Below are 21,859 nucleotides of genomic sequence, written 5' to 3'. Positions count from 1 at the left end.
TCTCCAAAATCACCACCAAACCATGGTTTCTTAAATCTCTACTTCTTTGTATGACATATCCTCACAATGTTTTGTTTTGAGTCTTTAAATGTGCATTTTCGATGGGCTCAGTCCACTGTCAAGTACCTCCTGGTGACAGTATTGCAACCTGACTGATCCACTGCATTGTTCCAGCATGACTCCCTGCATGCTGGGTTGTTACTCAAGGTAATAAATACAGTTTGGTTTGTTCCTCACTGGGAAAATTACCATTTATCCTTCGTAAACAAATAGTGACACATGATTATTTACAAGAACAGTAACTTAAGCAGATGGCTGCCACAACATGTGCAGTTTCAGCAGTAACAACATGGGGGTTTATTTGCACATTACACAGTCTGATAAGTGTTTGGTAGTGTGCACCATGTTGTGTGTGATCTGTCACTGAATGCAGATTTATAATGAATTGGTTTGAGTGTGTTACTTCTTACATTTCTGAGAGGTTGTGCTGCTCAGAGAAAGTGAACTCACTCCTCTGGTCTGTAACTTTTACACCATATGAGCCCAAATCGTGCTTTTTGTCAGCGACAGAAGAGCACATTTCACCCACTCTTCCACCCTGATTTGCAGCCACTGTGTAAGCTTTTCCTTTCAGCATCCAACACCATACAAGGATCCATCTCCTTTATTCGCTTTGTCTCTTTTTTTCCCCTACATTACATGCCTCCCTCCTCTCTACCCTCCCCTCACCAAAACTATTCTCTTATTCCCATTCTTTGCCCTTGCCTTTAGTTTACCTCCTCTCCATTCCCCCTCACTCATTCTTGCTACCAAATTTCATCTCCACTGATGTCACTTGAATGAAACTCAGGCTTGATCACCATCCAATTTACTCCTTTTTTTCACTTTCTCTCCTCGTCATCGTTAGAAAAGCTGATGTGAAATCAGATAAAAAAGAGCTAAGGCACATTATTCGTTCAGATTTTGTATTTTCAGATACTCTGTTTGTACCTGTGATTTATCATCTTGACTCATTTCTCATTTATAAACCACCAAAAGATGAACACGGTCGGTGACTCAGTGACACAAATTATTCTGTAGTTGACCTCACTGAGGAAAATATTCAGACTGTCATGATTTTGGTATGTTTTTGTACACTTTCTTAGTGTTCACATTCAGCATAGATGGCTCAGACTAAGTAAAACTGAAGCTAACATCTTTTTCTTTTAAGTTTATATTAAATTAGCTGCTTGCATTTGTGATTCTTGATGCAGAAGCACAAGAGTAATTTTTCTTAGTTCCGTGTTTTGCATCAGTATTGCCTAATTTAGTCCCCTCAGTGTGGGTATGTTGATGTCTCTGTGTGTCCATGTGTTCAGAGTGTGTGTGAGTACTTCAAAAACATTCCTCAGATACTGTCAGATACTTGAACAGCTCTTGGTTTTGTTCAACACGGTTCAGTTCAATAAAGACTGAAATGCCATTTCCGAAAATAGTCAAACCCAAGAGCCAAATGCAGAAACCTCCAGCCACCTGACTCAGTCACAAGTGTTTGACCCTAATGCTTTACAGGTTCCCTAGACTACTGGATCCTGAGCAGATATCATATGACTCCCAGCATGAAAACAGTGGCAGCCCTAGCAACATGTGTTTATTAGAGTGAGAACCAGAGAGAGGGATTAAACATTTCTTTTGTGATTTGTGCTGAAATGTGAGCTAAGTGCAGGAGCGTTTTTCATTGGGTGAGCAGATTTAGTTGAACTTTAATCACGAATATGTACAAAGATGCTTCAGTTTAAGTTACATCTGATTTTTTTAAGACTTAATTGTCACATGGTTTCATACACTCATACACAAACACAGAGGGAAGGGGGCAAATGATGTCTTAAATGAGCGTGTACACTGGTATCGTTGAGACAGTAATCTGAGTTCATTGGAAGCCAGGAATTTTAAGCTTACTTTAGGAACATTGCTTTCTAGAAAAAAGGTTCTCCTTTCCCCTGTCCAGATTAAAAAAGTAGCAGCTGAACAGTGGATCCTTGCAGGCGTAGAACTCATCTGTGTCTTAATCCACTGGTGTGCAGACTGTGCAGGGTGCTTAGATCGCAGCTTTACACTGAAAGCAGATTTTAAACCTTTAAAGAGTGCGTCTGAACTCAAAGAAGAAACTAAATTAAGCTCACTGCTTTCCTGAGGTTACGGGTCTCTCTGCACACCTCTCCTTACTCTGTCCTCTCTTTGTCTCTCCTCTCGCTCCTCTCCATCTAGTTTATGGCCTGGTCAGCCAGTTTCCTCTTTCTTCTTTTTTTTCTTAATCACATTCTTTCATTCTCTCCTCTTTTCCCTGCTCCGTCTTTCCTCCACACCCTCTCTCTCTGTGGGTTTCTTTCACAGTGAGTTGACAGAGTATTGAAGTTTCAGACAGACCCTCTAATGCAGGATTAAAGATATCATGGCAGGATTAGCCCGCTCCCTTCCACTTCCCCTCCCTCCCACCCGCTCCTTTCACTTTCTGCTAACCCTCTCTATTTCACTCCACTCTTTCTTCTTTTCATTCTTTCCTTAATGCCTTCTCTCTTATCCAGTCTCTCCCCTGTAATTTCTCTCTGATTTCCCCTCTTTCTCTCACCATCCCTTTCTCTCTACACTCAAGTCCTTTCAGTGAGATCTTGCCCTGATAAACAACCACTTAACAACTCCCCACTCTTTGTCCCAACCAGCCAGTCACTGCATAATCAAAGCTTTGCATTCTGTGATGGAAATCTGGACGCATGGCATGAGCCTTTGCGTGTCAATGTGCAGCTTTTGCTTGTGAAGTTTTGCATCAGCCTAAATTTCCAGAAGGAGAAAAAACATTAACAAATAGGGCTTTTTAATTGACATAAAGACCTTAAATGACTCAGCATACTTATTATACTTGATTGTAAATAATGGAAAACTGAGATAAATCTGCCAGATGACCGTCCTTTATTGCTTGCTGGTCTGTTTGGATATTATATCTCTATGGCATCATGGCAGGAATGAATATATATTCACCATTTTATGCAGTAATTGACCATTCACTAAGTCCAGTGTTTGCAACTTGTAGCGTTAAGGAATAAAGCTGTAGTAGAGGTGGCAGTAGCTGAATTTTCCCCAGTGCCCACTTGAAACAAGTTAAAAAGACATAAATAAACACAAAACCCCTGAACAAACTGTATATTTTCTAAGACCCTTCCATTTTGAAGAAATTAAAGAGAGACAAAGAATTTTGCATATATTTGCATAATTGGGGGTGTTGTGAAGTTGACAGACTGCAAGAAAACTGCTCTTCAGAAACCAAGAGGTGACATCACTCTAAAACTCTTTTTTTTAGTAGAGGCTAAAGTGATGCCCTCTATTTCTGATTGTCTTCTATTGCTTTTTTTAACCAGCTCATGCAAAAGGTTTCTTTTAAAAACTAATAAGTTATTAGTATTTTGTAAATGCAGTCAATTATCAGACTGCATGTTCCAAAGACTCAAAAACTTTATAATAGAGAAGTCACTGATGATTTAAAGGCTTAAAGTTTCTAAGTAAGAATACTTGTTAGATTTTTCAAATGTCAAATTTTAAACCCCTCACCTAAGTTAATTATTTGATGTAAGATATTGTGTCATGTAGTGGTATTGTGTATTGTATTGTACTTTGGTTTGGACCCCAAAGTTAGTGCCATTGCAGGTTATAAGCTAGTTAGCAAGTCACGATCATGCTTCAGGTGTCAAGCAGAAAAATAGAAAAACATGCTCTTTAATCCATAATAAACATATCCTCAGCATACACAAATGGTACATTAGGATTGGAAGTGCTTAAAACAACCTTTCAAACTAAATTTCCAAAGTTTCACACAGGATTTGAAGAAGGTTTTTGGTGAAAAAAGGGTTAAGTGAATGGTCAATTCTATAGAATAATTCTCCGTAGTGGTCTGCATGCCTGCCTCCCTCGTCCGCAGTGCCAACCAGTAATGTGTCCTCCTGCCCTCCAGGGGGTGCCATATCTGGAATGGAGCCCACAGTAGTGGCCCACACGGTGGCGGCGCAGCCCCTCCCCGCCTACTGGTACTATGTGTTGGCAGGAGGCGGTGCCCTCCTTCTGCTGGTCACTGTAACTGTGGCGGTGATACTGTGCTGCCATCGGTACCACTGGGCGACCCAGAAGACCAGCAGTAGTCATCATCACTCAGTAATGTACCACAACAGCCAACATCAAAACCTGCAAGGTCACCAAAACTGCTACCAGAACCAAAACCTCAGCTATAATCTGATCCACTGCCCCAACCAAAACCACCTGTACCCAGGTACTGCGCAAAGCCTTGACCCCATGCTCACCATCAAGCTGGAGAAAGACGACAGCTATGACTCCCAGTGCTGAAAATGACGGGACAAGTCCTGAATGATAGATATTTTGGAATGCTTAATTCAACTAAAGGGTGTGAGAGTTCCCTGAAAGAAAGGATCTACAGCAGGAAACAGAATAATCTCCACTCTTCACTTATGGAAATCAACATGGAAAAGACTCTGCAGGCCCTGTTTATGATGAATGATGTATTGAACTGAAGCAGGAGGCAACTTGCCAGCCTCATTTGGAAAAAAGAACTCCTTATATCAAACTTAACCAACATCCATCACTGGGGAGATTGAAACTTCTTAAATGCACTTACCTGCACTCCAACTTGAATAGAAAATGGATTATGATCAGAATATCAAGTAAATCATTGGTGGTGTTGCTCTCAGACTGTGAAGATATGTGTATGCAGTGTAGAGTGTCAGCCCATTTTCCCTTTCTACAGGGATATGTCTGCCCCGCTGTGATCTGCAGCGTGGAGACTGCCTATTTCTAAACACCCTGCCTGACAGAGAGTGGATTTACACACAGGTACAAGGAGATAGAAGTCACAGTGTCTGCTGCATAAAGAGAAAAGCCTATTTCCTCAGCTGTCTGAAGGAAGCTGCTGTTTGTTTGTCCACTAGCCTTCAAGGGACTTGGAGCGACAGGGACAGATTGAGAGCGAAAAAGGTGGAGGAAGAATTAGTGTTGTCTGTCCAGGCGTGACAGAAAGACAGCACGCCATGAGTGGCCTCTTTGGTCCTTGGACTGGAGAGGTATCCGTGTTGTGCTGTTCTCTGAATGGTTTACATGAGGGCGAGGTGGGATACGACAGCTTACACCGCGCCCTGCAAGAGCTAGAAACACACACACACACACACACACACACACAGGCTCAAACATATGCACGGACACTGTCCATAACTGAATGTTTAACTGACTAATAATTGAGTGTCTCTTGTTACAAAGAGTGTATTTTTCATTCTCTCTTCTTTTTTAAATTCTGCTTTAAACTATTTCTGTACCTCAGAAATGTGGTTGTGCCTCAGTGTTGAATTAGCGTATGAATGGACTCTGTTTATGCCTGGATCTTATGGATAATCATATGCCTGTGTCTGTGATTGTTAAAAGCAAACATCGTAGTATGCCGTGTTCACAAAGAGCAGGTTGAATGAAACTGTTACAAGAGCCTTTGTGCTGAGTATCCAAAGCTGCTGTTGTACTTTTTTTTAATCGTCTGTGTTCAAATCTTTTTGTCCATCTTTTTTTCTGTTTTTCAATCAGACATTTTAATTATTTGTTAATCTCAGTATTTTTGTTGTTTTTATTCAGTTCAGTCAGGTCTTCTCAAATTGTGGTCCACTTGGTTGCAAAAATTAGCAAGTTTTGTTTTTATTTTTCAGTGTACTTTGAGAAATAGCTTCATCACTGCTCATTTCATCTCCAGGATTTAACAAAACACAGCCTGCTTCCTTTGCTTTAAGAGAGGGTATCGTGCTTTTTCATACTTAAACATGGATATAAAATAACAACTGTAGATGTCAAAGTACATGTGTACAGATTTTTTTTTTTAAATATCACTTATATATCCACATGATATAACCAGTCTGTTCAAAAAATATCATGAGAGGGAGTGTACCTAAAACACTAAGGTCTGACCATAGTTCCAACGGGCCAATCAGAGGAAAGGGGGGTTGTGGAGAGGAGAGTCTTAAAGAGACAGCAACTAAAATAGTTTGAGACACTGGCTGAAATATGGGTTTTCTATGTGACATATAGGGAGTTTTCCTTTAGCTGTAAATCTTGTTGGAGTAACCAGAGGGACAGTATACAACTTAAAAAGGCATAAAACCCCCGCTTTAACATGAACTCATCTGTGATTTTTTTACTATGTCTTTGCATTTTTTTCAGTAATTTTCCATAATCATAAAGTGAAAAATGATTTTGCTTAAGAATTGCAACACATTGAGTGTGCCATAAAAATTTTCATGGTTGGTCACGTTATTCTGTGATGTTGAGAGTAACTTTAGCACTTTTACGCTTCTTAATTATCATTGAAGGCTTTAATGATTTCTTACATTAACTGTGAATGTTAATATGAATGAAAAACTTTTGTCATGTACCGGTTGTGAAATATTTTTCCTTTGTAATCTCATATTTTAGTCGGCTAACAAAGCTAATTGGTGTATTATAGTTAAATGATGTCTATTTTTTATACTCATTGATTCACTGAGATGATCTTAATGACTCTTCTTGACTTTTATTTTGTGTCAAATCATCAAGTGGATTAAGCCATTTTGTGGGCCGGTGGTTAAGGCCTCAAGCCTCAAGCTTAAATGAGACATGAAAACGCGCCAAAATGTATAAATGCTACACTTGGTTTTAGATTGAGAGGCACAGTATCACCTTTTATTCAGATCCATGTCTGTGAAATTGAGTACACCACTGTGGAATTTATTTTTCTTGGTTTCTCAGCAGCTCACCATCTTGCTTTGTGTGCTTTCCCCCTACATCATTTTGTTCATGCCCAAATCCCCTAGCCTTTTTTTTTTTTATCAAATCCCTGCTTTTTCCTATTCTACTCCTTTCCTTCATTGCAAATCCTCCCAGCATAAAAAACACAGGAGAGGAAATGAGAGGCAGAAATGGAGGAGAGCAAAACCTCTCAGAGGAGAAGGGCCCATTAAGCGAACCCCCTTTTCCCTCCAAAGAATGCGCCCAGAGATGGAAGAAGATGAAAGAAGTAAAGAGAAAAAAACAGCTTTCTGTTCTTGCTAAAGATAGATTTTTTTCCCTTTACTCTGAAAGAAAGGCTAACAGGGAGGCAGGTTAGGGGTTTGGATTGAGGGAGGAGGAGAATAAAAGGAGGAGGGCAGGTTGTTTCAAACAAAAGCAGATGAAAGAAGTCTTTTACAGAATACACTGAGTGATAGAGACACATAAGCACAGCATGCATACACCATAACCAGCACTGATCCGTGTGAGCAAAAAATCCATCAATTCCAGTAATTCAATCATTGTTTCATCCATGTTCAAAAGTGCATCTACTCTGCAGCACTACATATTGACTTATTTCATCAAATTGTTTCTCATAAAATGTGATTTTGTGCTTTAGTCAACAAGTATTTTAGTTATTTGTTGCTGCATATCCATCCCCTCTGCCTTCCACTTCAATCGACTTGTATATGATTTACACATTACGTGACTCATTCTAGCAGCCCTCTGCTCTAACCCAATCAATATGAGGCCCAAATTCAAATAGAGAAATGATATATGACTGTATTTATGTTGTGCTACTCGTGCACTTTTCTCTTTCATTCTCTCTCCCTCTATCAAACTTTTTGCAAGATTTGGAAAATGTGCTGGCGCCGTCTCATGCAGTGCTTTTAAATCAACCATCCCTCACTTCCCCCTCTCCCCTCTCCATCACAGACTACTTTGAAGCCTTTTAATATTTCCAATTAGTTAATGGAGCTGATTGCATTCATAAAACCCTGCAGTAAGCACTTCTAGCCCTCGGGCCATCCCTGGTTTTTTTTTTTTTTTTTTTAATTCTGCCTCCTCCTGCTCTGTGTTCTGGAGAAATATTACGAGTGAAAGCACTCTAACAGGTCCTCAGGCCCCCACTGCAGCAGCTTATGGTGCCAAAGAGCCATCCATGCCTCTGCCTGAATAGAATAGCCCTCTTTTTATGCTTCTCTTTACTAATTGGACAGTGGAGACAAAATGGGACTACGGGGAGTTTTAATCTTCCTTCAGATCCACATGATGATGCTTTTCAGGATCCTAGCCTAAGGGCTTTAAGCCAGGATCATTAGGAGTGTTCAACAGTCGGCCAAAGAGTGTCCGAGTATCTATTTCATGATCCCATTTTATTTTTTTTCTGCCATGTCTTCATTTGAGAAAGATACATTTGCACGCTGGGGGAGTTTGTTGTTACCCATGAATCAAAACAACTGTAGGACAAGTGAAGACTGATGAGATACTGTATGAACAAAACAAACACACATATAAAGGTTACTTTTCACTCAGACCTGTGTAACACTACAACATACAGTACAGCGCAGCCATAATGAGGGAGCCAAAGTAGGGAGAGCAGGTATTTATTGTTTCAGGTATAAGCAGCGGCTCTAAAATTACGTAAATTTGTTTCACAGTCAACAAAATATTATCTGGGGGCACTTAAAGGTTTCACCTACTTGTTGATACACCTGTTGAATTCTCTCTGCACACGCGTTTCATGTCTTGTTCTTGTGACTTACCACTTTGCCCTTATTTTACATGAAATGTTGAACCACATGTTGAGTTTTTGAAATGTCTACCTTAAAAATGTTACTTTACTCAATAGTAAAGTGATCATTCTTTGCTTTACCTTTCTTATAAGTTTTTTATTAAATGGGCAGATTTTGTGTTGTTGGATGCCTTTAAGGAATGATCTTTTTTGAATATTGCTTTGGAAAGGATGAACTTTAAGGATATTGAACTTTAACATTGTCTAGTTTACACTTTCTGCAAGATTTGAAGTGGTTATTTGCATAAGCATTCTCACCTGGTTTCAGCCACCGAGCTGTTATGTTTACTCTTGAGTGCTTACTCTGCCTCAGAGAAGATGAGACCAGCACTCGCCAAGTTTAAACAAAGCTTGATGTCAAAATTATTTTTTGACTCTTTGTACTGCTTTTATTTTGGGGTTGCACCATAAGTTATGTCCAACTTAAGCATGATAGCATCATCTAAAAACATCCCCCTAGCTGTTGATTCAAAATACCTTCATAGCGCAGCTTTTGAAAGATGTGTTAATCGGAGGAGCAGATGATTTTACCAGCAGCAGTAGTCACCTTTTGTTACAGATATAGTTTCCTCCTTTCGATGTCAGTGGTATGTTACCACAATTTGTCATATACCAACACTTTTACGCAATAGATTGGTTGATTAAGGGTCACAGGAGCCAGTTGTTTTCAGCCTTTGGTCTGTTCGCAGACAGTCGACTGCGACAAGTATCCTATCGAGAAAATGTCACTTTTTGAAGAATATTACTCAGTTTTGGACAATATACTGCACTAGTTAAGATATGCTTTACTTCTCTGTGGTGCACCTGAAAAGTAATACAGCTGAAGTTTCAATCTAGCAAGTTTCAGCATATGGCTGAGTCTGGAATTTTATGTCTGGTGCGGCTCTGTACCCGCCCCAGGACTTGATGAACCTCTCTTTTGGCTTGTTACAGATTGCGCTGTCTTGCAATTCAAGCAAATTAATTATTGAGCAGGAGAAAAGGCCAGTAGAGGCACACATCCTCCCAATCAATTAATCCAATGAGTAAACTCACATCGAACATCTTTAACATGTTGTTTATAATAGACTTCATGTTGTTCTTAATCGTCTTAATCAGTTTGGAAGCCAATCTTGGTTTGATTCCCAACATTTGAACTTTTCAATGAGTCACACAAATTTCTTCTTACCATAACTCAGACACTAAGGAGCATTGGAAGTTCGTAAAGTCACTTTTTGGAAGGTATAATCTGGATGCCACAATGCTAAATTTGCTTCATAAAAACATGATTTAATCTCTAACAGGAAATTAAGATCAGTATCTCTTTCCATGAATGAGTTTTTCACCTCTTGTCTTTTGAATATCTATTAGAGTTTCACTCCATGATGTGTTTTTTAGGCTCTTCTGCCCCAGCAATAAAGGATGATAGCTGCTTATCAGATAAAGCTATTGCTCTATGATATATTTTTTTCCCCGAGGGTTGTAATATCAATTTCCTTGGATGAAGCAGAATTGAAGCAGAATTGAGCTTGGAAACCTTTCAAAGCCTTGCACTTCAGCCTGCCTGGGAATATAGTGTGGTATTTTAGCTTGTTGAATCTCATGGTCTTGGAGTAAAAAGAAAATGTATTGTGGGGAATGTGAAGGTAATAAAAGTGATATTTTTTTATGAAACAGTTTCTTGCTGTTTTTTTTTTTTCACACTTCACGCTCCTTCCAGCCTTTTTCTCTCATTCCATATCTCGTTTTTAAATTCTCTCAATCTCCTGACTCTGTTTTCATTTCCAAGTAAATAAAAAGGGCAGTGATGCCTATCACATAATGAAAATCCCCAGCTCTAAGCAGGTTGTCTTGTTGAAATGTTTAGTAACCTCGGATGCTATTTTTCCCTTGATGGCCTGACCATAGAATAACACTTTATGGAAGATCAGTTCCTGATTTCTCTCACTCTTTGAGCTTTACTTGTACTTTGATTTCAATCGTCTATTTGTAAGCTGTAACTAACAAAGAAGGAGGGATGTTATCTCAGCATGGACTAGACTGGAAGGTGGAGATTAATGCTGTTGTTTTCTGTCTTTAACAGATCCCCGCCCCATGGATTTTGGAAAAGATCCAGTTTTCAACCCCAAGCCCCCCATCGATAGAGGTGAGCTTTCTCCTCGTCTATGCTGCTCTTCTATTTTTCCTTCTTCTAAGCCTGAGGCGATACCAGCTGTTTTACAAGTCTCACCCAAAGAACAGTGAAATAGCTCTTTAAGCAGAGGCATGCCCACGGCTCTTCGTTCTACTTGTAGATCCACAATGGAAAAGCCCGTGGCAACAGTGACAGACAATCTCCGATATGTGCGCAGTTTGTGTGTAGACAGGGCAGAGTGTGTGAGAGCCTTCTGAGTGTGTCTGTGTGCACATGTGGGCATGTAAGTGTGTGTTTCCCTCTTCATCCTCTTTCATATTCTGTAGCAGACAAAGTGAGACAGACAGCTTCCTCCTGGGCACCTCGAAAACATCTGTCTGTTACAATCACCGTTTACTACCAGTGTGTGTGTGTCTGTGAGCAGTGTGTGCAAGCGTGTTCCCCTTGACAGATACAAGGAGAGTACTCAGCCTTTACCTCGCTAAACAAGTCTGTTTACTGTCTGTTTACTGCTTTCCTGTGTGTGTGTGTTCCTGTGTATGTGTGTTCCACCATAAAACACTCTAAATGCACTACTTAATTGCGGATTGGCTTGTTCATGAGTATACATTCATTAAGTGGATTAGCATGATTGCTTATGCCAACTTGATGTGCACACTCCAGCACACACAAGACACCAGGGAGCACCTTTACTGTAATTCTTTCATTATGTTTCCATATTTCTCAAGCCAGTAACTACTGAGGCTTTGGTTAGCAAAATGAGCTGTTTTTAGTATATCAGCAGCATTGTGGAACATTTTTCTTTAACTAATTTCCCTAAAGGTAGACTGTGGAGGTTAAGGAGAAAGGAAATACATATTTGATATCAAGGGCTGAAACCCAAAAGAATTGTTGCGTTTCGGCCTCTTGTTTACACAGAAACTGTGTTTTAGCCGACCTAAAAAAAAAAGACATACTCCACTTCAAGCTAGCGCATACAACAGGACAACAGTTGTTCTTATGATCGTCGAGGACAACCGTGTTGTACTTGTTCTGCTCAAACTGCAGAATCTGCTGACTGTCTTTATACAAAATGTGCATCTGTTTCCACTTCTGCACTTGGTATTTTCGCCAATACGCCAGATGATCAGCCCAACTCTACAACAGTGGAGATCACCCAAAGTTGTAAAAGATAGTTATAGCACCAAGATAGTTATGGCGCCAACTACAGGCTCGGCATGCTTACTACAGTGTTTTCAGTCCCTCAGCGTTTCCGTGTAAATGCAGATTTTTTTCTCTGCATTTACACTGTGTTTTAGCGTTTGCAAAAAAATGGACGTCCGCTTGCTCAGCTCAAAGTGAGGTCTCCACAAAAACTGCTCCCCCTGGTGGCTGGCTACAGTATAGGTTAAAAAAAATCCGGCTTTCCAGCCATTCCATATGGGCTGTGGTCAAACTTTAAAAAATTAATACTCCTCATAGAAATGTTTCTCATGTCCAATTGTTGTGGTAATTTGAAGATATTATTTGGCTGTCTTGTATTCAAGTCCTCTTTTTTCTGAAAAGTTTCGTTTTCATTAGTTATTCGAGGTTAAAAATGAGGCTTTACGTAACTTTTAACGATGACTGACAGATGCCGTTCTCATGTATTTTTTCAGGGACTGTAAAATATGTCGAGAGGCAGAGTCAAGAAGTGATTAGACTCTTGAAAGAAAAAAAAATATTCTTTTTGTCACCCAGCTCCACTCAGATTCTCCCAGAATCCCTCATTGTCTCTACTGCGCAGACTCTAGTTGCAATCGCTGCCAATGGCTGCGCCTGTGACGGGGGTATTTTGGCTTCAAAACCATACAATGATAAATGGCGGAGCCACACTGTCCACTCTATATACAGTCTATGGTTTTCACTGTGTTTTAATTTTTTTCGGATGAAACATTGTTGTGTAAACAGAGCCTTGTTTCCCTAAAAGGTGGAAGTAGTGAGGAAAGGAAATGCACATTTAATATCAAGTTTATACTTGTAAGCAACAAAGAAACTCCTGTTGAATGTATCTTCTTCATATAGATCAGATAACTTGAAAACTTTTTAAGATAAGAGGTTAGGTCGAGGTTAGATAAGATAAAACTTTAATTTGTCCCACAAGGGGAAATTTACAGAACTACAGTCGCAATAAAGTATACAAATATTGTAAATTACAGTGACTTATAGTTATTGGACATTTATCAGATCCAGGATTTCAACATGAACAGAGCTTAAGTTTTAAAGGTGATTATAAAGTCTGACCTTGGCTGGAAGAAAAGACTAACTCTCTCATACATTAATGGCCGAACATTCAAAATATTTCTGCTCCTCCAGCTAAAACTGCTCAGAGGTCATCAGTAACAAAAGATGCAGGCCTCTCATTTAGATATCTTCTTACATGTAACTTTTGTTACGCTTTTGCTATGCAAGATCTGCAAATTTGTGTAGCAATCTGCAAATGTGTAACACAATCCCCTGGTGCATGTGGTGAGGGTTTGTTTGCCCTAAGCTTGGTCTCACAGGCTTACCGTGTCTAACTTAACTTAGGCAAGCTCCTCTGGTCACCTGTTGGAGTTAAGAGTCTAAAAGTGGTGCTGCTGGCTTCTTACATTTAATGTTACCCAGAATGCTTTGATATAACGTCCATAGGATACTGATGTGGTTGTAAACTCAAACCAATTCAGTGTGTTCTGCAAGTGGCTTCAATTGCTGCGAATCAAGCTCCCAGTGCCACTTGTAACTTTAGTTTTTTCTTTTTTGTAAGAAAAATCATCTGTCCAGATGCTTGTTTTGGTAATTTTTTACATTTGGTTGCCATGTATTGAGGCTGATTTCTAAACTATCTTTTTTTGCTCTTCAGAGTACATCTTTCCAGGATGGCCTTCTTCGTTCTCCACTCCCTCCTCAGAATTGGACCCTCCATCTGTCACTCTTGTGTCAGAGAAAGACAAAGACAACGCCTGGCTCTATACGTTGGACCCCATCCTCCTCACCATCATCGTGATGAGCTCACTCGGCGTCCTGCTGGGTGCGGTTTGTGCGGGGCTGCTCCTCTACTGCACGTGCTCCTACAGCGGGCTTTCCTCACGTTCCTCCACGACACTGGAAAACTACAACTTTGAGTTGTATGATGGGATAAAGCATAAAGTGAAGATCAACCAGCAGAGGTGCTGCTCTGAGGCATGAAGAGGAGACAGAGACGATGTCCTTATCCCCTGCAGAAGTGATTTTATTCTTTTGGACTAAGAACATATGAAATAGAAGCACTATCTGTTCTTTCAACCTGTGTCCCCTTCCTGATTTCCCGCTCTGATGTCTAAGGGGGTGACATTTGACCCCACCTTTTTGTGAGCCAGTGGGAACATGTGACTTTGATTCCTGGACAACAGGAGGCCTAAACTTGGGGGGCAGTGACCTTGGTCTCCCTTTAGTAACCATTTCTCCTCTGCCTGCAGGAGAGAGCCTGCTTGATTCTAAAAGCCTGTGAATGAATGAAGGAATGAATACATGAATATGAATGACAGATCTACCATAGAATTTAACCCACCAGCCACTGCAATGAAGCTGCAAATGGAACGGACGACAGCACCCATGACAATCTGGACATTTGGACCACAAATGAGCGCAGAGGCTGGGCTGTTTGGTGGAAACGCTGGTAATGGGGTTTTTAATGAAGACTTAAATCTCACTGACATGTCTCCAAGACTTTGCAGAAGGGCAATGAGACATTTGTGCTTATTTGCTTGAATTTGAATGTGGTCAATAGAGATGGCATGCAAGAAAACAAAATGACTGTTGAAAGCTTTGGCACCGGTGGGAACTTGAAACTGAAATCAACACATATCAAGTGAATGCCTATGCCCCTAAAGAAGTTTAAAAGATATCAAACCACAGAACTCAAAAGATTTTAGATTTCTAAAGGCAAAGAAGGAAAAGAGGATGACAAAGGACCTTATTTTTTTTTTTCTGTTTCTGGAGGTTTTAGATATGAGTTCCTGGAGTTTCAAACGTCCATTAGCCTGCCATACAGCGCTTGCTCGCTCCTGTGTCTGCGTTTGGTCTGCGCTTTGTGAAACCAGTGGCATTGAAGAGTAATGGTGATTGTTTTGTTTGTTTTAGATTTGTGTCAGTATGGAAAAAGGTGAAGAAAGCTTCAGTTTTTAGCTGCCCTTTAGAGCTCTTGCGCCATTTTTTTAGACTTTCTTTAGCACCGCATTGGACTCCATGGTCTTAACTGTTCCTTTAGTTGTATTTCTATTTTGGCACATTGTTCCATTACAGATTATTGGTCTTCACAAAGAGTTGAGGAATGATAAAGGAAGACGGAAGTTGAAAATCAGAGGTTTATCTAAATCTAACATGCTGTTATGGAGTCGTGCTTTAGATTCAGTATTCTAGAGTTTGTCTTTGGTATATATCTATATTTTTTTGCTTTCCAAACTGTATGATGTCCAAATGAGGGACAGACACTGTGTGAAAAAAATGTCAGTGATTGTTTTATTGCAACCTATGGATTGCCAAAGAGCTGTGCATGTGCACAGGGGGTCTGATCAAGTGTTAAAAGAGGCTGAGAACGGACTCGGTTTGATCAATCATCTTGCCTTTTATCCACCATGCTAATCGTCACCCCCTGAATGAAGGACAGTCAAAAACAACAAGAGAAGGATTGACTAAAGGAGGAGAATGGAAATCTTACCGACAACTTTCTTGGACACACAATCGAGCCTTAAGCTAACTACAGTATACGCTGTATCGGAGGACAGCCATCGAGGAGGGCCAGTGCTGCTGGACAGACTGATGAGAAGGAGGAGACACACACACGCTGACACACAGACACACGAACAACAAACATGCCTTTAACACAAACACAGAAAGATGGACGGACCACAAGAATAAGAGGGAGAGAGAAGAAAAACAGCAGTTGTGTTTACATGTAATCGTCTCATTTGTCAATTAAAGTAACGTGCTGTCACATCAAAACAAAAAGAGGAACTGTTACACTCAGAAAACCAATGCCATTTATCCCCCAAGAGTTACATTACAACCACACCACGTTGGGTCATCAATCTATAAGATTATTTCAAATCATGAGAATCATGGTTTAAATCTATGAGAACTGGGCCATAATTTTGTCAGTAGTTAACATGTATCCTCCGTTAAAGTGTGTCATCAAATAGCAGTCAGCCGCCAGCACTAAAACAATTAACCTGAAGCATTTCATGGAGTTATTCTTTAAGCATAGGCTCCATAAATTAGCATCAGTCAGTCAGCTTGTGCTGTGTTAATCAAAAGTTAATTGCTGCGATGGGACATTGTTTGTGTTTGGCATATAATCTCTAAAGCTCATCACTCAATGCAAAGTAAGGTGACATGCAGAAATTAAGAAGTGATGACATAATATCTTAAATCTTTCATAGCTGGAGTCTGGAGGTGTTGAGAGAAATAGATTTGGATGTTTCATTTATTATTTTAAAATCAACTGTTGAATTATAGATTAGTTTGAAACCACAGTCCTTTTAACAATCAGTCAATTAAAAGATGCTCATTAAACAAACAATATCTGTTCAGCTTGTGTGCAGGTAATACTCAGCATGTAAATATGAAATATTACCACAGGCAAATAAGGCCACACAGACAAAAGTTAAAGAAAATTAAACTTAAGCATCACATCATCCCACTGAGAGAATGATAAAAGTGAAAACGTTAAAGGGAGAAAAGGAAAAAGTGCCAAACATATCACCCTCTCTCTGTGTTTCCCCTCATCTCTCGTCACTCAAGGACATGCATAAAAGAGGCCTGTTGAGGTTATAAAGCAGTGATGAAAGACGATCAGAAACACAAATACGAAGGGAGGGTGAAAACAGAGGGAGAGATGAAGAGGTTTTCCGTCCATTAAACTGCATTTTCATTGGACTGTTTTCCAAGTGCCTTGGAGCTCTCTGTTTAAGTCACTGTATCTCTCTCTCCTTCACTTTCATTATCTTATATACTCTTCTGTCCTCCACACACACAGACACACGTGAATGAGAAAGCAAAGGAAAATATAGGGAAACACAAATTTTGACGCAAGCTGCTGGTATCATGTCCTTTTCCCTCTCTCTTCTTGTTTTACACTCAATCTTCTGGAAATCCAGTTAGTATTACCTCTTCTGTCTCGATGGATACACACACACACATAAAGAAATATACACACACACATACACACACCGATGGCACTGGCCAGATAACTCAAACTGTTGTTTGTAGACTTTGTACAGAAGAATTTCTTTTTTAATGTTATTATTATTATTTAATAAAGGCTAAATAACAAGAGCTGTGGCTGTGGGTGTTTGATTAAGTGACTGTGTGCTGCATGCAGATCTTATTCCAAATAAAACAGTTAAAAAATTTACTCATATCGCTTTAAGTGTTCAAACAATTATGAATTCTTTTGGAAAAGAAAAGATAGGATTAAACAGGTTAAAGCCTGGATTACACATCTCTGAACATAAAAATGCAAATTACCTACCTGCTTCAAAGTGTTTATGATTCAATGGTTATCACAATAATCAAAGCTGTAATAAGTATTTGAATGATGTTTTTTTGTTAAACTTGGTGTTTATAGGAGATGCAGACAGAAGTACAAGGAAGAAATCTGCATCAGAGAGACTCAAAGCAGTGATTTTATTTCATGATACATGAGCAACAGAACTACAAGAAACAAGTGACAAGGTTCAGTTTGCTCTGTTTTACCCAGTTGTGGGACCTGGGAACTAAAGTATGACCGAATGGGTGTAGCAGAGAAGCATTTACTTGAATAATAACCCTTAAACTCAAGCTCATGAAGGTATTTTGATTCTTAAAGATGCTATGAGAAGGATCTGTTTTAAGTGCACTCCCACGCCACCTTGTGGCCCGGAGTCTCTGCACATGGATGGAATTTACTTTTAGTGAGGTGTGTGTTTGTTTTGGAATTAAATGGAGATCTAATCCAAACAAATTTTCTTTGTTCGAGACAACTTTTTACTGGATACAAGATGCCGAGGTAAGGTATTTATCAGTACAGTTAAGTAGCCTACCGTTTGGAATTTAACATCAAGCAAACGTTGTAGCAGCAGGCTATATGTTAGCCCAGTGCTCCCATGTATCTGGAGGCTAACGTGACAACAAGGAAACACTTTCAGTTTGTAGTTCAGCAGCCGTCTATATTTGGCACAGCTGGCAGTCCGGTGCTCTGAGACCTGTCTGTAATGTGTAACGTTAGTGAATCCTGGTTAGCTATGTCCTACCAGTCATCCACCAAGCAGAGCTAACTTAACCTCACTCTTCATTTTATTGACAGGCTCTCAAGTTTGAACAGACTACTGCAGAATAACTGCTGCATGTGAGTTGGAATGGACATTATCTCTAACAGCTTAGCCCCTGTGTTATAGAGTGATATAGCCCCAGCTAAAGGCTAATTAGCCTTTAGCTCCGGCTTTATCACTCTTTGTTTAGCTTTCTTCTGCTCTTTTGTCCATTTTCTGTCTGACAGTAAGGCCCCTGTGTCTACTATCACTACATAATTAATCACAGAAAAACACAGATCTCTGTGCCATAGATCGATCCACTCCTGGACGACCCCAAATGGAAGCTAAGAAGTAGCGATTTAAAATAACCTGTAACCAGCAATATTTGTGCTGATAGTCTCATTTTAAAGTGTGGATTATGATCAGGCATATATCTAGAAGGGAGCTTTTTGTAGGATCACTTTCAAACTCCTCACAGCCCCTTTAAAAAAATTATCTGACATGTGAAAGAAAGTAAATGTTTTTCAATGCAATTCAAATTGATTGTGATCAACTTTTTTAAAATACTGTGATTCTCCTGTTAATCACAAGCGTAATTTTTACAGCCCTGGTTTCAAAGTTTTCCAGTCTCCTGCCTGTCAGAATATTCTTCAATTTACAGGAATCAAGATCCTGATGCGGATGCTGACAGATCAGAGGCTTTTAGTTTCAGGCAAAAACATGAACAAGCTTGTAATTCTTGTCAACGAACAGGATGATACTTTTGATAACTCTCGCTATCTTTTTTGTTTTCATTTTTTAAGTAACTCATAAACTTCTCTTTGAAATAAAACCTTTAAAAATACTTGTTTCAACTTTTAGGGCCTTCCTCTCCCTCCCTCAGTCTAACTTATTTTTCACCTTCTCTGTCTTTAATTGTCTCTTTTCACTCGGTCTCTGAAGTCTTCTGGCGTTTGTACCCTTGAGATGCAGAAAAATGAAGGATCAAAGTAATCCATGTAGTCGAGCAGTGAAAGCTTGCTCCTAATTAACACGACGTACCCATGACAACACTCAAACCAAACAGCCGCCCTGCTGGAGATTAGCTGGAAGATCACACAAAAGAAATTTGTTGCCCACTCAACTCATTTATCTTAAAAGTAAGGAAGTGAAAGTAGTGATGGGGGATTGATTACATTTTGGATGAACAGTTGGAGACGACACACTGTCTGTGCACTTTTGAGTCACTCTGCAGAGGAGCAATTTAAGCTTTAAGTGATTTTCTTCCTTCAAAGAACCAAATAACTTTACTATAGATTACCCTGCATCCCTGACCATCTGCCCTACTTCACAATGCTTCTTAATTAGCTCTAACTGTATACAGTGCAATGCTAATTTGGTTTCAGCCCTCTAATTAGCTCCGAGAGAGCCATTACAAGTGATTTCTCTGCATCAGCATTTCTTCTTCTCTTTCTTCTTTTCTCATCACTTCTGCCCTTATTTATTCATTTCTTCTCCCTGACAGTGTAACTCATCTCCTCAAGAGACTGACCCTGTTCTCACGCTTTCTCTGACACAGAAACACACAGTTTTTACACACGTCGGCACAGATGAACTGAACGTTCTAACTGTACCCGCACACCCACTGTGGAGAGCAACCTCAATTTGTGAAGCTCGTACAATAATCATGTGTTACAGATCTCATCTCCACCATCTTGCTCCAGATCCTTGATGCTGTTATTGAACACAGGCGGATACAAAGTTAGACATGTCAGCGAGAGTGTGAGTCTGAGGATGCAAACACACTCCACAGGGTCTCTTGTGGTTAGCCTTTGCTGAGAGTGTAACCTACTGACATAGATTTTAAATCTCTGCTTAGTAGGACAGATTTTCTCAGACATTTTTGATCAAGCAGGCACACCAAACAGAGGTGGGGAGCAGCAGAACTAAGAGGCTGTGTCCGAAATCACTCCCTATTCACTGTATAGTGCACTATATAGTGAATACGCCATTTTGTAGTGCTGTCCGAAATCTGAGCGAGCATGGTCATTCACTATAAAGTCCACTCAATGTATCCCACAAGGCATTTTGAAAAGTAGTGTATTAGCGAGGCTCACTATATGAGCAATATATACCATCATAGATTGGTTCAAACGGAAGAAATGGCTGATTACATGTTAAATGATTACTAATAGCATGAAACAACATTAAAAACTGTCAGAGAATAACACTTAGCTCCCTGTTTAACTTTCGGACGAGCCTGTCTCACAACTTTGAGCTGTGAAACAAACAACACGGACGTTAGCCGTTAAACCGATCATCGCGGGTGATGCATTCACTGGACCTTGTAATTCTTAAACACAGCATAAGTTCCGCGCAAATATATGGTTTATTTATTTAAAAAATAAGGTGTAATAAATGTTTCTATTATATTTGGCTGTTGCAGAAAATAAGCTACATATAATATTAGGTATCACTAAAATAAATACTGTTTTGCAGTTTTTGTGAAAAGATATAACTGTATATCCCCAGCTGTCCGTGAGCGACGCGAGAGTAATTACGTCACTGTCAGCGGCTGGCAAATGAGTGAGTAGTGTCCGAAATGTTGTTTTAATTTAGCTGATTGAGTGGACTATATAGTCCACTACATCTAATTCACTAATATAGTGAGTAGTGAGTAGGGAATGAGTGAGTGATTTCGGACACAACCAGAATGTGGGTTGCACCCATGAAAACAGATCTCTGCCAAGTGCCACAGGTGCTGCCAATCAGGTGCCTGATTGGCAGCACCTGCTACAGTGGTCAGTGGGTTAACATTAGGTAATTTGTTAAAGAGTATGTTACAGGAAGGTTTAGATGTTTTAATGAATCATTTGAGGGTCAAGGGGTAAGGTAGTAGGTTTTTTTTTTTTTTTTTTGACTTTCTATTGACTCACACTCCAGTCCAGTAGGTGGCAGTAAATACACCTGAAAGCTGGTTGCCACCTACCAATAAAAAGAACAAAAGAACGAAAGACGGGCCATGAGGTGGGCACCCCAGAAAGATGACGCCAAGGAGACAATTTCATCCCCATTGGCACTAAAGAAGCAACCTTCTTCTGCAGATCTAAAGTCAAGGTTTGAACTGGAGGAAGATTGTGTTCACAAGAATGTAATGGATACCATCCCACAACAATGTGTGACCAGGCTGGATACCAACATGAGGAGGAGGAGGTGTCAGACTGCTGTGTATGTAAGTACCTTTCCAGTTAAAGCTGCTATCAGGAGGACGATTTTGATTGCACTTCTTCGCCACCTTGTGGCCCATAGTCTTCACACACTGTCATAAATTACTTTTAGCGAGGCGTGTTGTTTTAGAATTAACTGGAGATCTGACTGAAACAAATTTTCTTTGCTCAAGACAACTTTTTACTGAATACAACGCACTGAGGTAAGGTATTCATCAGTACAGTTACATAGTGCTACAGTTTGAAATATGACACCAAGCAAATGTTGTAGTAGTCTGCTATATGTTAGCGACATTGGCAGCCCGGTGCTCTGACGTATCTGTAGGCTAACATGACAACAAGTAAACACTTTCAGTTTGGAAGTAGTTTAGTAGCCATTTATATTTAGTGCAGCTGGCAGCCCAGTGCTCTAAGACATGTCCATAATGAGTAACATCAGTAAATCCTGGTTAGCTATGTCCTGCCAGTCATCTACCAAGCAGAGCTAACGTAACCTCACTCTTCATTTTATTGATAGACTCTCAAGTTTGAACATACCACTGCGGAATAACTGCTGTATGTGGGTTGGAATAAACATTAGCATAAACAGCTAAGCCCCTGTGTTATAGAGTGATACAGCCCTAGCCAAAGGCTAATTAGCTTTTAGCTCAGGCTGTTT

The 21,859-nt window shown here is 39.9% G+C and overlaps 1 protein-coding gene across 3 annotated transcripts in view; it reads left to right on the top strand.

The window, feature by feature from the left end:
- The window catches only part of LOC141807958 (neuropilin-2-like), a 106,181-nt gene extending 89,142 nt beyond the window's left edge, over positions 1–17,039 (top strand). For 2 of the 3 annotated variants that reach the window (XM_074694170.1, XM_074694168.1), the window contains 2 exons: positions 10,677–10,739; positions 13,588–17,039. In XM_074694170.1, coding sequence (XP_074550271.1) covers positions 10,677–10,739; positions 13,588–13,913 — 389 coding nt within the window. In that variant the 3' untranslated portion in view covers positions 13,914–17,039. Of the gene's footprint in view, positions 1–3,982; positions 10,268–10,676; positions 10,740–13,587 lie in introns of those variants that run through there. The other variant, XM_074694169.1, reaches the window with a different exon arrangement.
- The last annotated feature ends 4,820 nt before the right edge of the window (positions 17,040–21,859 follow it).

The sequence above is a fragment of the Halichoeres trimaculatus genome, unplaced genomic scaffold (assembly GCF_033239565.1).
Source record: "Halichoeres trimaculatus isolate MK-OKI-2021-1 unplaced genomic scaffold, fHalTri1.1 fHalTri1_scaffold_19, whole genome shotgun sequence".
Taxonomy (NCBI): domain Eukaryota; kingdom Metazoa; phylum Chordata; class Actinopteri; order Labriformes; family Labridae; genus Halichoeres; species Halichoeres trimaculatus.
The sequence above is the reverse complement of the archived record's forward strand: the minus strand, read 5'-3'. Positions and strand labels throughout refer to the sequence as shown.